At 39.3% G+C, this 15,697-nt stretch overlaps 1 protein-coding gene across 2 annotated transcripts in view; it reads left to right on the top strand.

Moving 5' to 3' along the window:
* Positions 1–370: 370 nt before the first annotated feature.
* sash1a (SAM and SH3 domain containing 1a) overlaps positions 371–15,697 on the top strand; it is a 118,075-nt gene continuing 102,748 nt past the window's right edge. The window contains exon 1 of one of the 2 annotated variants that reach the window (XM_048601138.1): positions 371–1,246. In XM_048601138.1, the coding sequence (XP_048457095.1) occupies positions 782–1,246 (465 nt within the window). In that variant the 5' untranslated portion in view covers positions 371–781. The remainder of the gene's footprint in view (positions 1,247–15,697) is intronic. The other variant, XM_048601137.1, reaches the window with a different exon arrangement.

The following is a 15,697-nucleotide window of genomic DNA, read 5'->3' as shown; positions in this document are numbered from 1 at the left end:
GGGTGCTGGGTGGATTGGATGAATTGGGTGCTGGGTGGATTGGGGGTGCTGGGTGGATTGGGGGTGCTGGGTGGATTGGATGAATTGGGTGCTGATTGCCGGTTACACGCTGGTCGCTGGGCGTCGCTGTTACGTCCCGGTCCGCTCCCGTGGTCCGTACTGCCCCCTGGCGGTGATCCAGGTATCTGCTCGCGGCCGGAGCCAAAAAACAACCGGGCACCGGGAGCGCGCCGGCGCCGGAGCCGGGGGTTCGCCCGCCCCGGACACTGACATTCCGCGAGACTGCGGTGACGGAGCTTCAATAACCGAGTGGGAGAGCCAGCGGCACTGGCGCCGGAACCGCCTGAAGGAAAAGAGACAACGGCCAGTGAGCATTCACGGCGAGAGGAGGGGCAGGATAAAGGGGTGTGTGTAAACCAACTGGAGAGAATCTCAATCCACAACTGATCCGAGTCAGAGGCTGCACTTGCTCTCCAAGACACCCTCAATCAGAAGCCTAAATTTTACCTTTTAATTTTACTTTAATTCTAGTTCCAATTCTAATCTCATTCCCACCCCCTTGTTTAACCCTCGTAATTCTAACCTAAATCCTGTCTCCAGTTCCAATTCTATTCCAGCCCCAACCTAATCTTAATCCTAATCCCAACTCCACTAACCATCCTAGCACAAATATTCATTTTAATCTCAATTCCTGAAGTATCCACACCTAACCCTAACTCGTCCCTATCTAATTGTCATTTCTGGCCCTAACTCACCCACAGTTTGGATCTCCTGGTGCCCCATGGCAACTAATATTGTGCTGGAGTGGCTGAAGAGCTTAAAATTGTCCCAATATGGCGAATCCTTTATGGACAATGGTTATGATGACCTGGAAGTTTGCAAGCAGATTGGGGAGCCTGACCTGGATGCGATTGGGGTTGAGGTTCCTGGGCACCGGAAACTCATCAAGGCAGCTGTGGCACGACTCCGTGAGGAAGAGGAAGCTGGCACTGTTGTTTACTTCACTTTGGAACCACGAGCTACACCTCTTTGCCAGCCTTATACTTACCCCAACCTGAAGGAATATCGACCCAGAATGAGGACTGTGCTGTGGAGGGGAGCACAGAAAACCAGTAGGAAAGGGCTGAATGACATGACATCCAGCAGGCGAGCAGGCCTCAAGAAAAGGGTGATTTACTCCAAGCTCATACTGAAGATGAAGAATAAGCAACAACGGGGCAGCAAACATCCTTCCGCTAATAAAAAGGTTAGTGATGGGCAGTAAGGGTGAGAAAAAAAGTTCCCTTTATTCTGACTCTTTTGGGATATAATTAACAGGAACATGAAGGGGACTAAAGTACTTGGCATGATTTGAGTTAGAAGGTGGTTTGAATGGCAGTTGGCATCAGATGTGCAGGAGATTTATCTTGTAACATGGACAAATCACTTGTATAGGATCAAGAGACAGCTCACTGTCACCGTCTCATGGGCAATTAGGGATAGGTCTCTGCCTTTGGCAGTGATGCCCAAATCCCATGTTTATAAAAAAAATTTGCAGTGGATGAAAGGTCATTTCGTATCTTGCAGGAAAGTGTAAAGCAATCACAGATGTTGGAATCTGTCAATTTGTTGTGAACAAATGGGAATTTCAGTTCCATATCGGTATCTGGTCAGAACTTGAGTTTGGTGTGGATAGGGATCTGTTGGGATTTGAGACCTGTACAGGAGTAAAGATAGTTACATTTGTGCAGATATTTGTGTATTGTACAGAAATACAGCAATCTGCCTGATTTTTGTATTAAGTATATTATCACAGGAACGCTATAGGTAATTTGAATTCTAAGCAGAAATCTCAAAATTTGCCCAGCGTTTGAGTTCCTCACTAATAGAATACATTTTCTTCATATTTTCGTTTTATAGTGAGGTATGATAATCAGATACATGCTTGAGTGCTATACAGATACATAATAGCTGTCAGATATGAGATTTATTTGTTCTTTTATGTAATTCATACAGAAATTTGGAGGGGCTTCATCAAAATTATACAGGGTTGAAAAATTGTTAATGAGCAGTAACTTGAGATACTCGATGTATTTTTGCTGGAGTAGAGAAAGCTAAGAGGAGACTTAATGTTTTCTTTTAATTATGGAGAAGTTTTGGAAGAGTGGTTGGAGAGTCAGTGATGAAGTGGTCTCGATTTTTAAAATTTGTCACTAAGAAGTGAGAGGAGAGCTGTTGGAACATAAAATGCTTCACCACAGGGACTGGTTGGTCCTGTGAAAATTGGATGAATATTTGAAATTAGAGCAAGATACAGAATGATGGGGAAAGAACGACGTAGTGGGATTCATTTTTGCAATAGTTTAACTAACTGACATGAACACAATGGGATGATTATGTAAGGATAAATATTTGATTTAACCATGTATTTACAGTCTATACAGAATATAATGTATTGAATTATTTGAGCCTACACGACCTACCTTTTGGAATGTGTTAAGCATTTGAGGTCCCATAGAGTAGTCACATTTGAGATATGTATCTTCCAATGGAACTCAATTAACACAGTTTCCAGCATTTCTTACCCATTTAAGTCAAGTCCAAACATCTGTTTGAGTTTAGTGGTGTTAACCATTCCCCAAAGCAGTCTAGCTTTAGGCCTGAAGGGAAAGACATGATCACACCCTCTGTTAAAAAAACATCTGATAAAAGCCAATGATTCTCCCTGAAGACGAAAGCATAGGTAAAAATCTATTGCAAAATCTTTGTCTAACTGAAGGAGAGTATCAAGATGGGTCAATCGTCTCCAGTGAAACAAGAGAACTGAGAAACACTTGGTATTAAATATTCTTTAAAAGGAGAATAATTAGATCAGTTAATTGGTTCCTCCAGATATTTAGTTGCAGAGAACCTGAGTTTTTTCATTTCTATTCTTAGAGGGTTGTCAAAGCAACATTTTTCCCTCATTTGGATTTCTGTACGAGTATTGGTGTAGTTGTTGTTCTGTTGTGAAGATATTTTACCCTTGTCAGTTTGGTGAAGGTACGAAATGTCAAGCTTATTGCATTGAATTTTGCTTGAAAGATGGCCAAATGTTACAATGCCTGGCAATTTAAAAAGAATTGAACTGCTGCACTAATAGATACTCGTGCTTATGACTGGCATTATTTCTTGCAATTTGCTGGTCTCCCAAACATGCTCAGTATTCCGGCAATCACAATCCTATGTCAATCACACGAACCAGCAATTTTGCTCAGCCATCCTGTTGCCTGGGAAACCCTTTCCCAGCAGCAAACGATGTATGCCTGACAACCAGTTTGACACCGAATTGAAAATTGAAAGTGACCTCTCGTTATATTGAGGCTGAGTAGCTTGGCAGAGCACTAAAATGATTAGGATTTGAAGGAGCACTGTGTATTGTGTTAAAGAAATCTCTTTTAATGATTTCTTTTTATTGGGGCCAGCATAATTGTTTTCAAACCATTAAAACAAATAAATCAAAAACCACTTGAGTAAACTTGCCTGGCATTTTAAAGGCACTCACCATTGAATTTTGGGAAGATTTAAAGTTGATAAGAACTGAAAATGGATTTCTAAAATGTTGTAAATTGAGTAATGATTAAATGTTACAGTATTGTTTGAGTGAGTTAATGAGGCAATGTTACCAGCCCTTCTGAAAGGACGAATGGGCAAACCAAACAGCACCACCAGAAAGAATGCATATGGAATTTTGTCCATATCAGTGAGATGGTGCTATGGAAACAAAAAAAAAATCTCTGTAATAATGTAGAAAAGAGAGTTTATTCCTCGACAGGTAACATGGTCATGGGTAAACATAGAAGTACTGAAATACCCCCTGCAGAAAGAGAATGGAAGATGATACATTTCCTCCAAGTGCATGATGACATGTTGCAGAATGTCCTGAAACCAATAAGTTGGAAATATGAAATTATCTCTTGAATAATGTTTGTGTATATGTGGCATTATGTTGTGCGAGGGAAAAAGTGGAGAGTGTCTTGAGATATTATTATATCTCCTGGGAGCTGATGTGGACTTGTTACATTTTCTTCTGAAAGAAATAATGTTGGAAGTGAGCTTGATAACTTTCTTCCGAGGAGCTAAAATTTAGATGATAGTCATGAAAAATATTGTGGAAATCTTATTGTATCCATGGAGGTAGATAATATGGAAATGTGACAGTATGTATTGGGGTCAATGTGGAAATGTGATAATATCCCCAACAAGAGAAAATGTAAAAAAGATGCAGCATCTCACGGGAGATGGAAGTAATTGTATTTCTTCTGAGGTAACAGAAATATTTTGACCTGGGAGGGATAATGTAACAATATGTCTAGTGGGGGCTACTGTGGGAATGTGATGACATGCCTGGGGAAGGATGATTTAGAAATGTTGCAATCTATGTATTAGGGACAATATAGAAATTGTACAATGTCCTATTTTGTGAAATAATGTGAAAAATATAAAGATGATGTGGCAGCAATATTGTATTACCTCTGAGATGATGGAATTGTGATATAATGTGTCATAGAATGTGGAAATGTGACAATACGTGTTAGGGATAATATAGAAATGTTATAATATGTCCTGCAAGAAGCAATGTGGGAAAGATAAAGCTGATGTGGTTATAGTGCAATATTTTCTCTGAGATGATGGAAATGTTAGAGTATCTCCTTGTACAGATAATTTGAAAGTAACAAACCACCTGAGAAAGATAATGTGGAAATGTGAAAATACTTTCTGACAGATGGAAAATGTAAATCCCTCCTGACAGGTTATTTGGAAATGATAAAATACTTCAAGAGAGGGGGCAAATGTGACAAAATCTCATGGGCAATAATATGGAACTCATACAGCCTCTCCTGAGAGAGGTTTTGTGAAATAGTGGCACATGAAAAACATAATGTACAAATATTCCAGTATTATGTGACACAGATAACGTGGAAAGGCGACAGTCCAGGTGCAGATGTCGCACTTGAGATAGTAAATGTGGAATTGTTGCAGAATGCTCTGAGACTGATAAGGTAAATGTATGATATTATTTCATGAGTGAATATAATGGTGATTCCTGCAACAAGTCAAGTGGAAATGGCACAGTCTGTCTTGATTGTAAACTGCGCTATCACAATATAACCTGGGGGTTAATGTAAAAATGTTACATTATCTCCTGAGAGAGGGAATGTGACAAGATCTCCTGAGTAAGAATTTTGAAATAATGCAATATTTCCTGAGTGGGAATGTTAGAATCTTGACAGTCTCCTGAGGTAGATAATGAGAAATTGATCCAGTACCTACTGAGACAGATCTGCAAATGATATGATACCTCCACACAGAGAGAATGTGAAAATGTGACTGTATCTCACATGAAAGGTAGTAGAGTTGTTCGCATACCTCTTAAAAACATGATATGGAAATGTTACAGTATCTATTGATAGAAATTTATATGGACGTATGACAGAGCCTCCTGAGAGAGAGAGAGAGAGCAGTAATACGGAGCTGGTACACTAGATAATGTGGAAATAATATAGTGTTTAATTAGAGATGATGGAAATATTTCTCTATCTCCTGAGTGAGATATACAGAATGTACACAAATGCAAAAATGTGGCATTGTCTCCTAAGGGAGAAAATGTGCAAATATTGCAGGACCTCATATGGCAAATGACATGAAATTGTCATTCTGTCATCTGAGAGAGATAATATGGGATTATTGCAGAATGCTTTGAGACAGATAAGCGGTTATATGATTTTATCTCCTGTAAAGGTTTATGTGTAACATGGAACTACTTCATGCAGGAGATCAGGTGGATATCATTCAGTCTATCTTGAAATAATCTACAAATATAACCACATAACCTGGACATTCATGTGAAAAAGCTACATTGCCGTTTTGTCTTTCTGACAGGAGATAATGTTAAGATATCTTTGAGAAATAAAGTGAAAATGCGTCATTGCCCCTTAAGAGCTATAATGCAGAAAAGGTACAGTATAAATAACGTGGAAATGATATAATTTGTTTTAGTGATGATGCAAATGGTACAATATCACCTGAAACAGATAAATGTAGAAATATGGCAATATCTTCCAAAAGGGAGAATTTGGAGCTGTCTCAGTAGAACCTATATCTTTTAAACTGTCTGAGTTGTATGTGTTTTTAAGTATGGGATTTCAATTTAAGTTAGTACATATGGGTTTTTGGTGTATGTGAAGTTAATAATTGTAGCCATGGTGATTTCATTTAAAACTATTTCTGAGGGCTACTTCAATTACTTAATAAGTTTGTGTTTACAAACGGATTACTTATGGATTTTATAATCTAGCAAGGTGAACCATTGTGTTTCAAGATTTCTGTTAGAGATTTGTGGACTGACAGGTTTCTTTTAAACTGAAGGGAAACACCCAAATCTCAGAGAGATATGTTTTTTGTTTCAGTGCTGTGCTCCTGAGGAGGGAAGAATATAGTAACACTGATTGCCATGGAGTTAGTGATATTTCCTGACTGACAGTGTTGGTATAAACCCTGAGGAGGTTACTTGAATCTGAGTATATTTAAGATCCAGGAAGAAAGTATCAGTATCTCTTGTCTAGGAGTTAGTGATGGGTATCTTAAACCTATGGAGACATTACAAAAAGTAATTCTGGTGTGAGTACTGTACAAGAGATTTCTTTAAACTTGCAAAGGAGTGTTTGGGATTACAAGATTAGATTTTTAAAATGTGTTTAGGCTTGACAAGAGGAAATGGAAGGTGGTGGTGGAGGGTTGTTTTTCGGACTGGAGGCCTGTGCCCAGCAGTGTTCCACCGGGATTGGTATTGGATCCACTTCTGTTTATGATTTACATAAATGATTTGGATGAGAATTTAGAAGACATGGTTAGTAGGTTTGCAGGTCACACCAATGTTGGTGGTATAGTGGACGGTGAGGAAGGTTATCGAAGATTACAAAGAAATCTTGATCAATTGGGTTAATGGGCTGAAGAGTGGCATATGGAGTTTAAATTGAATAAGTGCGAGGTTTTGCATTTTTGTAAAACAAACAAGGGCAGGATTTATACATTTGATAGCGCCCAGGGTGGCGTTGTAGAACAGAGACACCCAGGGGTTCAGGTACGTAATTTTTTGAAATTTGCACCACATATAGACAGGGTGGTTAAGAAGGTTTTTAGCATACTTGCCTTCATTATTCAGGCCTTTGAGTATAGGAGTTGGGAAGTTATGTTGAGGTTGTACAGGACATTGGTAAGACCTCTTCTGGAGTACTGTGTACAATTCTAGTTGTTCTGCAATAGGAACGATATTATTAAATTGGAACCGAAAAAAACTGCAGATGCTGTAAATAAGAAACAAAAACAGAAATCGCTGGAAAAGCTGAGTAAGTCCGGCAGCATCTGAGGAAGGGTCACTCGATTCAAAATGTTAACACTGATTTCTCTCCACAGATGCTGCCACACCTGCTGAGCTTTACCAGCAATTTCTATTATTAAATTGGAGAGGGTTTAGAAAAGATTTACCAGGATGTTGTTGGAAATGGAAAGTTTGAGTTATAAGGATAGGCTGGGACTTCTTTCACCGGACAGTAAGTGGTTTAGGAGTGAAATTTACAGAAGCTTATACAATCAGGAGGGAGGTAGGTGAGGTGAATAGCGAAAGGGAGTCCAAAACTGGAAGCATATTTTTAAGGTGAGAGGAGAAAGATTTAATAAGTACATGAGGGACAATGTTTTCACACAGAGAGTGGTTCATGTGTGAAATGAACTGCCAGAGAAAGTGGTGGATGCAGGTACAGTTACAACATTTAAAAGACATTTGGATAAGTCCATGGATAGGAAAGGTTTGGAGGGATATGGGCCAAACGCAGACAAGTGGCACTAGTTTGGTTTGGGAAAATGGTCGGCGTGGACTAGTTAGACGGAAGAGTCTGTTTCCATGCTGTATCACTTTATGACTCTGAATTTGTAAATAAATAGATTTGTTATTTTATTTTCATATCTTTTGCTTAATAAATATCTGTTATGTTGTTAAAACAAATTCTGCAGCATTACATTTCGTACTTTAGTGAGGTAGCACCTCATTAAAACCAAAAGAAAAACATGATTTATCAAAAAAACTGAAGAACTGCGGATGCTGGAAATCAGAAATCAAAACAGAAATTGCTGGAAAATCTGAGCAGATCTGGCAGCATCTGTGGAGAGAAAGCAGAGTTAACATTTTGGGTCAAGTGACCCTTCTTCGGACCTTCAGAATATGATCTATCAGGTCAGAAATCAGTCTGGGATCTGACTTGTTCAGTAATAACATCAGTTGGGATCATAACATCTGAGAAATTTATTGTGCAAATATTCCAGTATCTTATAACAAAGATAATGAGAGGTTTAAAAATCTCCTGATGATACAGTATCTCAAGGCAGATCATTTGGAATTATTATAGTATCTCCTCAAAGAGATCGTGTGAAATTGGTGTAAGATAGATGAGACCGATAAGGTGAAAATATGACATTATCTGCAAGTAAAGTTCATGTGTAAATGTGACAGTGCCTTCTTTGAGCAATCAAGTGGAATTGCAACAATCTATTTGGAATGTAATTTGGAAATATTACGATATGACCTGAAGGTAAAACGGATGTGTTATATTTACTCTCTAGAAAGATAATGTAGAAACGTTGCAATCACTTCTGAGAGCGAATGTGCCTATGAGCTGACCAATAATCTGAAAATATTCTAATGCTTTCTGATAATATGCTAGTGTCAGTAAGTTATGAAGAAACAATGTAGAAATGTGACACTATTTCCTGACAGAGGTGGTGGGCAAATACTGCTTTATCGCCTCTTGGGGATAATGTGGACTTGTTGAAGATAGTCCTGAAATGGGTAAAGTGGAAATGGGAAATTATTTCCTGGAAATATGGATGTATAAATATGACAGTGCCTTCTTCGTGAGATCAAGTGGTAATGAAACAGCCTACTTTGGAATCTAATCTGGAAAGTTACAATATTTTCTGAGAGCTGATGCCCAAATGTCACACTACCTCATGAATATTATGTGAAAGAGAGAGAGATTCCAGATAGAGGGGTCATGTTGGTATATTACAGAATCTTCTGAGGCATGATGTGAACATGTTACATTATCACCTGAGAGGAGCACCTGAAAATGTGGCATTCTGCTCTGGGAAATAATGTGATAATAATGCCAACCTTCAGGAGCCATATAATGTGGAAATCAAAAACTATTCAAGTGGTGTTGTGAAAATGGCATTTCTCTTGAGAGAGAACAAGTAAAGACATGACGACACCTCCTGTGCTTTAATGTGGAAATATTGAAATAATTGACAAGACAGATAACATGGAAATGTTACAGAATCCTTTGCGAGAGATATTGTAAAACACTTGGCATATCTCCTAAGAAAGATAACATGGAATTCTTCCAGTAGTGCCTGAGAGAGACAATGTGGAAAGGTGACAATATCTCATGATACAGATGATATGGATGTGTTACAATATCCCCTGAGAGAGTTTATGATGAAAGGTGACTTGAAATGTTAGCTATGCTGTTCTATCTGATACTGTCTGACTTGTTTAGTATTTTCTGACTTTCAGATTTCCAGCATCTGCAGTATTTTTGGTATATACTACTCAATTAGCATTATGAACAGTATAAGCTAACAACCACTGAGAAAGATGTAGAAAAGCAATCTGTAGGGAAATTACAGAATGGTACAAGAGTATAGTAATGGTTCACCTAATGTAGACTAGTGGTGTACAGGAGAGCGAAGAAGATGACTTCAGAAAGTGTATTCAGGAAAATTTTCTTGATCTGTACATATATGGACAATGATGAAGGAAGTATTTTTGGATTTATTTCTGGCGAGGAAGATGGGTCAGTTAGACCATGTAGGGCAACAATTAAAATATAGTAATGCAAAGTTTAGATTAGTTATAGAAATAGACGAGGAACAATCTGAAGTAAAAATTTTTATTAGAAAGAGAACCATTCAGTGTGCTGTCTATGCACCTGTGCAGGGTAAATTGCAATGATAGATTGACAGGAAAAATTGTAATAGAACAATCAGCTGTCTTTAAAGAAGAGTTAGTTTGAATCCAATTGAGGTATGATGCCATGAGGGAGAAAGATGAAGCAACCATGACCAGAACAGAAGTGATGAAGGGTAAGATGAAGCTTGAAGAGGTGTATACAGCAGATCCTTTCACTTTTCTTGTTTTATTATTCTTCCCACTTTTACTTAAAACCGATTACATTTCAAACAGTTCTGATCAAAGGCCATTGGCCTGAAATATTAGCCCTTTCTCTCTCTGTAGATTCTGCATAACCAGCCACTTCCAGTAAAATATGCTTTTTGGCTATTACTGTTGTGTATGATAGACGTCAGATTGATCTTAGAAATGAGAACTAGTCTGAATATAAAAGGTTCAAGAGGAGGTGAAAAGGAAATGTAATGTGAAAAAGAGTATGAGAAAAGAGGGAATCTGAAAGGAGAATCTAAAGATCTTCTATCGGCATTTAAATTGTGAAAGTGCGATAAAAGGAGGGTTGGGGCCAATTAAGAACCAAAAATAGAATCTATGCATAGAGGCAGAGACATGGCTGTGTTTCAAAATGCAAACTTTGTATCTGTCTTCACCAAAGATGAAGATGCTGTCAATAATGGAAAAAGTATTTGAGGTACTATATGTGCTTAAAGTTGTTTTTTTAAAAAGTCACAAAAGGTGGTGGTATTGAGTCATCAAGACCTAATGGGATGTATCTAAGGCAAGCAAGGGCAGAAATTGCAGAGAGATTAGCGATAATCTTCCAATCCTACTTTAGATGTAAGAGTAGTGCCAGAGGACTGGAAATTGCAAATGTTATAGGTTTTGTTTTCAAAAAACAGGATACAAGAATAAATCCAGCAACTGCAGACTAGTAATTCAAACCTCAGTAACGGGAAAGCTTTAGAAAGATAATCTGGGGTAAAGTTAACAGTAATGAGACAAAGATTGAACTCATTTAAAGAAAACCAGCAAAGATTAGTTAAAAGTAGGGTGATGTTTAACTAGATTGAATTTTTTGATAAGAAAGCTGATGAAGCTAATACTATTGATGTACCACAAGACATTTGATAAAGATGGTTAATTTTATCAGTAAACTGGGATTTCATACAATCCCAGCTGCATCCCCTTAGCAATACCCATAGAAACACCTGTCTGTTCTTCCAACTAATGAATCCCCCATCACTATCGCTCCTTCTTTCTTTTTCCCCTGCTGTACAGCCGAGATAGTCGAGATGCCGTTAACCTGGCTCTGACTGCACTTCCTTGAAGAACTAGCACCCTTATCAGCTTCCAAAATGGAAAAACGATTTGTGACCAGAATGCCTGGGGATTCCTGCAAGACCTATCTTTTTCTCTTGGACTGACTGCCAGTTTCCCATTCCCATCCTTCCTCCAGGTCCTTTAAGCTGTGGTATGACCACCTCGCTGAGCATGTAATAGACTTAAATCTCAGCTTTGCAGATGTGTCACAATGTCTGCAGCCATTTCTCGAGCTCTGTTACCCAAAGGTCACGTTTCTGCAACTGAAGCACTTCCTGTGCTGTGGTCACCTAGGATGAGGTGGGGTCCATGACTTTACAAATAATACAGACTCACATTCCACTCAGTTGACCTGTGCTGCCATCTCTTGTACAAATGACCAACTGAATCATTAAGATTATCAATTTGCCTGACTTTAACCCACATTTAGGACTGGGAAAATCAAATTGGTAGGTATTCCAAGAGAAGGAGTTTGTGGAATGTCTACAAGATTATTTTTGGAGCAGCTTATGTTACAGCCACTAGAGAACAGGCAGTTCTACATTTGGTGATGTGTTATGAAGCAGACTTGATTAGGGAGCTTAAGCTGAAGGAACCCCAATAGGGCAGTGACCACAATACGATCGAATTCCCTCTGCAGTTTGAAAGGGAGAAACTTGAATCACATATAATATTACATTTGAGTAAAGGTAACTACTGAGATATGAGGGAGGAACTGTGCAGAGTTGATTGGAAGGGGAGCCTAACAGGGAAGACAGCTGTGCAGTGATGGCAGGGCTTTTTGGGGATAATTCGGGAGGCACAGCAGAAATTCAAACCAAGGAAGAAAAAGTGTATTAAGGGGAGAACAAGGCAACCATGGCCAACAAGAAAAGTCAGGGACAGTATAAAAGCAAAAGGAAAGGCATACAATGGGGTGAAGATTAGGGAGACACCAGAGGATTGGTAAACCTTTAAAAGCCAACAGAGGAAAGAAGATGAAATATGAGGCTAAGCTATCTAGTAATATAAAAGACGTTTGCAGGATTTTTCTTTAATATAATGAAAAGTAAGAGAGAGGCAAGAGTGAACATTGAACCACTGCAAAATGAGGCTGGATAAGTAGTAATGGGGAACAAATAAATGGTGGAGGAACTGAATAGGTACTTTGCTCAGCCTTCATGGTGGAAGACACCAGTAGCATACCAGAACTTCAAGAGAGGCCAGCGGTGACTGTAGTGGCCAACATTAAGGAGAAAGTGCTGGAGAAGCTGAAAGTTTTGAAGGTGGATAAATCACCTGGAACCTGAGACACTACATGCCAAAGTTCTGAGGAGATTGTTGAGGCATTGGTGGTGATCTTTCAGGAATCACAGGAATCGGGGAGAGTCCAATAGGACTGGAAATTGGCTAACGTAATACCCTAGTTTAAGAAGCGGGGGAGGCAGAAGATGGCGAATTATAAGCCAGTTAGCCTGACCTCTGTTGTTGGTAAGATTTTAGAGTCCATTATTAAGGATCAAATTGTAGAGTACTTGGAATTGTATGGTAAGATAGGGTTGAGTCAGCATGGCTTCATCAAGGACTGGTCATGCCTGACAAATCTGTTAGTATTCTTTGAGGAGGTAATGAGCAAGTTAGACAAAGGTGAGCCAGTGGATATGATCTATTTGGATTTCCAGGTGGCTTTTGCACAGGAGTCTGCTCAAAATGAAGCCATGGTGTTAGGGGCATGTACAGGAGGCTGCTAAATATGAGGCCATGGTGATAGGGGCTTGTACTGGATAGAGGATTGGCCGACTGGCAGAAGGCAGAGAGTGGGGATAAAGGGGTCTTTTTCAGGATGGCAGCTGGTGACTATTGGAGTTCCGCAGGGGTCTGTGTTGGGACCACAACTGTTCACACTATACACTAATGACCTGGATGCAGGAAGTGAGGGCATTGTTGCACATTTACAGGTGACTCAAAGATAGATGGAGGGATAGGTGGTGTTGAGGAAGCTGGGAGGCTGTAGATGTACTTGGACAAGACTAGGAGAGTGGGCAAGGAAGTGGTAGATGGAATACAAAGTGGTAAAATGTGAGTTGATGCAGTAGGAGAGACTCGTACCCAAGGACACACCCAGTGTGAAAGGACAGCCCTTCAGAACTGAGCTGAGGAATTTCTTTATCCGGAAAGTGGTGAATCAGTAGAACTCAGATTCTTGATTAGGAAGGGAATCAAAGGTTATAGGGAGAAGGCAGGAGAGTGGGATTGAGAAAAATATCAGCTATGATTGAATGGTTGAGCACACCAGATGAGTTGAATGGACTTATTCTGCTCTTATATCTTATGGTCTAAAGGAAACTTTCATCATAAACAAAAACAAAACAAACTTATCCTTTAACAAGTGGCAATACAACAAATCATGAACTGTTGCTATGCAAACTAAAACTATATCTTTTTAAAACCAAAACGTGCACACGTTCATTTACAAATGGGATAGAGAAGACAGTTCTGCAGAAATATCACTGTTGGAATTCATAGGCAAAATGGAATATTAACTGCAAATATGCAACATGAACTGTGTCCCTTTAAATTTAAACATGCATATATTCACAAATAGGACAGACATGACAGAGTCCTGCAGAAATATCATGGGTAGGAATCATAGTCAAAAGGGCCCAAATTTTGTGGCTTGTGAATCTAAGCCATGAGTGGAATGAGGCAAATTTCTCACAATTATTTTGATTTCTGAGTTGATTTCACATTGTTGTGGACTACCAAGTGATAGTAGATCCTAGGTTCTGTAGTTGGTCAGTTTGACCTAGGTCTTTGTGGAGTGAGAAGTTCTTCTTTTCAGACTTGCTGTCCAGGAACTAAAAATGTATCAGATTAAAGCTGTTCACTCACTTGTGTAACCAATAAATGAATACATACAGTTCCACTTTTGAGCTTGAATTGTGAAATAAAACTCCTGGTGCATGTTCTGTAGCACAACAATGTACAAGCTTCAGTTATTTCCCAGTTCATATTTTGAAAAAAGCAAAATATATAGTCATTATCGTAGATCTCTTTTTAGTCTATCCCATTTGGCACAGCGGTATTGGTGATGGAGGATGTCGTCAGTGTCAAGACAGATTTTTGGTTTTCCTAAGATTTTGTGAAGGCCACTCTTATCAATACAAAGGTATGTGTGCAACAAGTAGATTGGTGAAGGTGAAACCAAGAAGATGTTTATCCTTTTGGTTCCTTAATTGCTTGCTGCAGGCCCATTCTGGTTGATATTTAATTTAGAATTCCAATGACCTGCTCAATAGAAGTGTTACTGAGCCACACGGTGACAGATATTGTAATTTCCAACCTAATGTATATTTTCTGGCCTCGTTACTCTTGGTGCTTGATATTCAACAAAAAAAAAGGAGCTCTGAATCAACTGAAGGAGAGAAATACGTGTCAATCAGCAAAAGGTTTCCTTGCCCATCTTTGATTTGACAACATGAGACTTTATGGTTTAGGTTTCAATGCTAAGGATTCTCAGGGGAATCTTCCAGCTGTAAACCACTGTGCTACGACCTCTGGGGCAGTTGGTAAAATTGGAGTCCATGTGAATCAGGAGGAAATCCCTCTGTTTTTTGGAGTCAAATCTAGCATAGAGGATTGTTGTTGAAGATGAATCATCTCAGCCAAAGTTATTACCACAGGAATTCCTTACAGTAGGATCCTAGGCCCAGCCCCTTCAGCTACTTTGTCAATGGCCTTCCCTCCAGCTCCTCATGTCAGAAATGTGGGTATTCACTCATGATTGTACCATGTTCAGCACTATTCGTGACACTTCAGATACTGAGGCAGTCACTGTCCATAATTAGCAAGACATCTAGCCTTAGGCTGGTAAGTGGCAAGTAATTTTCACCATAAAGGTGTCAGACAATGGCTATCTCCAAAAGGAGAGAATCTAACCATCACCCCCTCCATTCATTGTCATTACCATCACTGAATCATTCACTATTAATACTTGGGGTTACCATTGACAAGATGCTGAACTAGACTAGCTATGTAAAAACGGTGGCTACAAGAGCAGTTTAGAGGCCAGGAATTATGCAGTGAGTAACTTGCCTCCTGTCTCTCCAATGCCTGCCCACTACAGTACAAGTAGAAGAGTGTGATTGTCTGGATGGGTGCAGCTCTAAGAAAATTCAGAAAGCTTGACTTCATCAAGGCAAAGGAGTCCTTTTGAAAGGCACCCCAAACATAACCTTCAACATTCACTCCTTTCTCTGCCAGTGTATAGTGGCAGCTGTGTGCACCCATCCGTAAGCTGCACTGCAGTAACTCACCAAGACACCTTTGACAGCACTTTTCAAATTCACAACCTCTACTACTTAGAAGGGGAAGGACAGTAGGAGCATAGGAATATCAACACCTGCAAGTTCCCTT

This window comes from Rhincodon typus, chromosome 9 (genome assembly GCF_021869965.1).
Source record: "Rhincodon typus isolate 14 chromosome 9, sRhiTyp1.1, whole genome shotgun sequence".
NCBI lineage: Eukaryota > Metazoa > Chordata > Chondrichthyes > Orectolobiformes > Rhincodontidae > Rhincodon > Rhincodon typus.
This window is presented reverse-complemented; position numbering and strand designations above follow the sequence as displayed.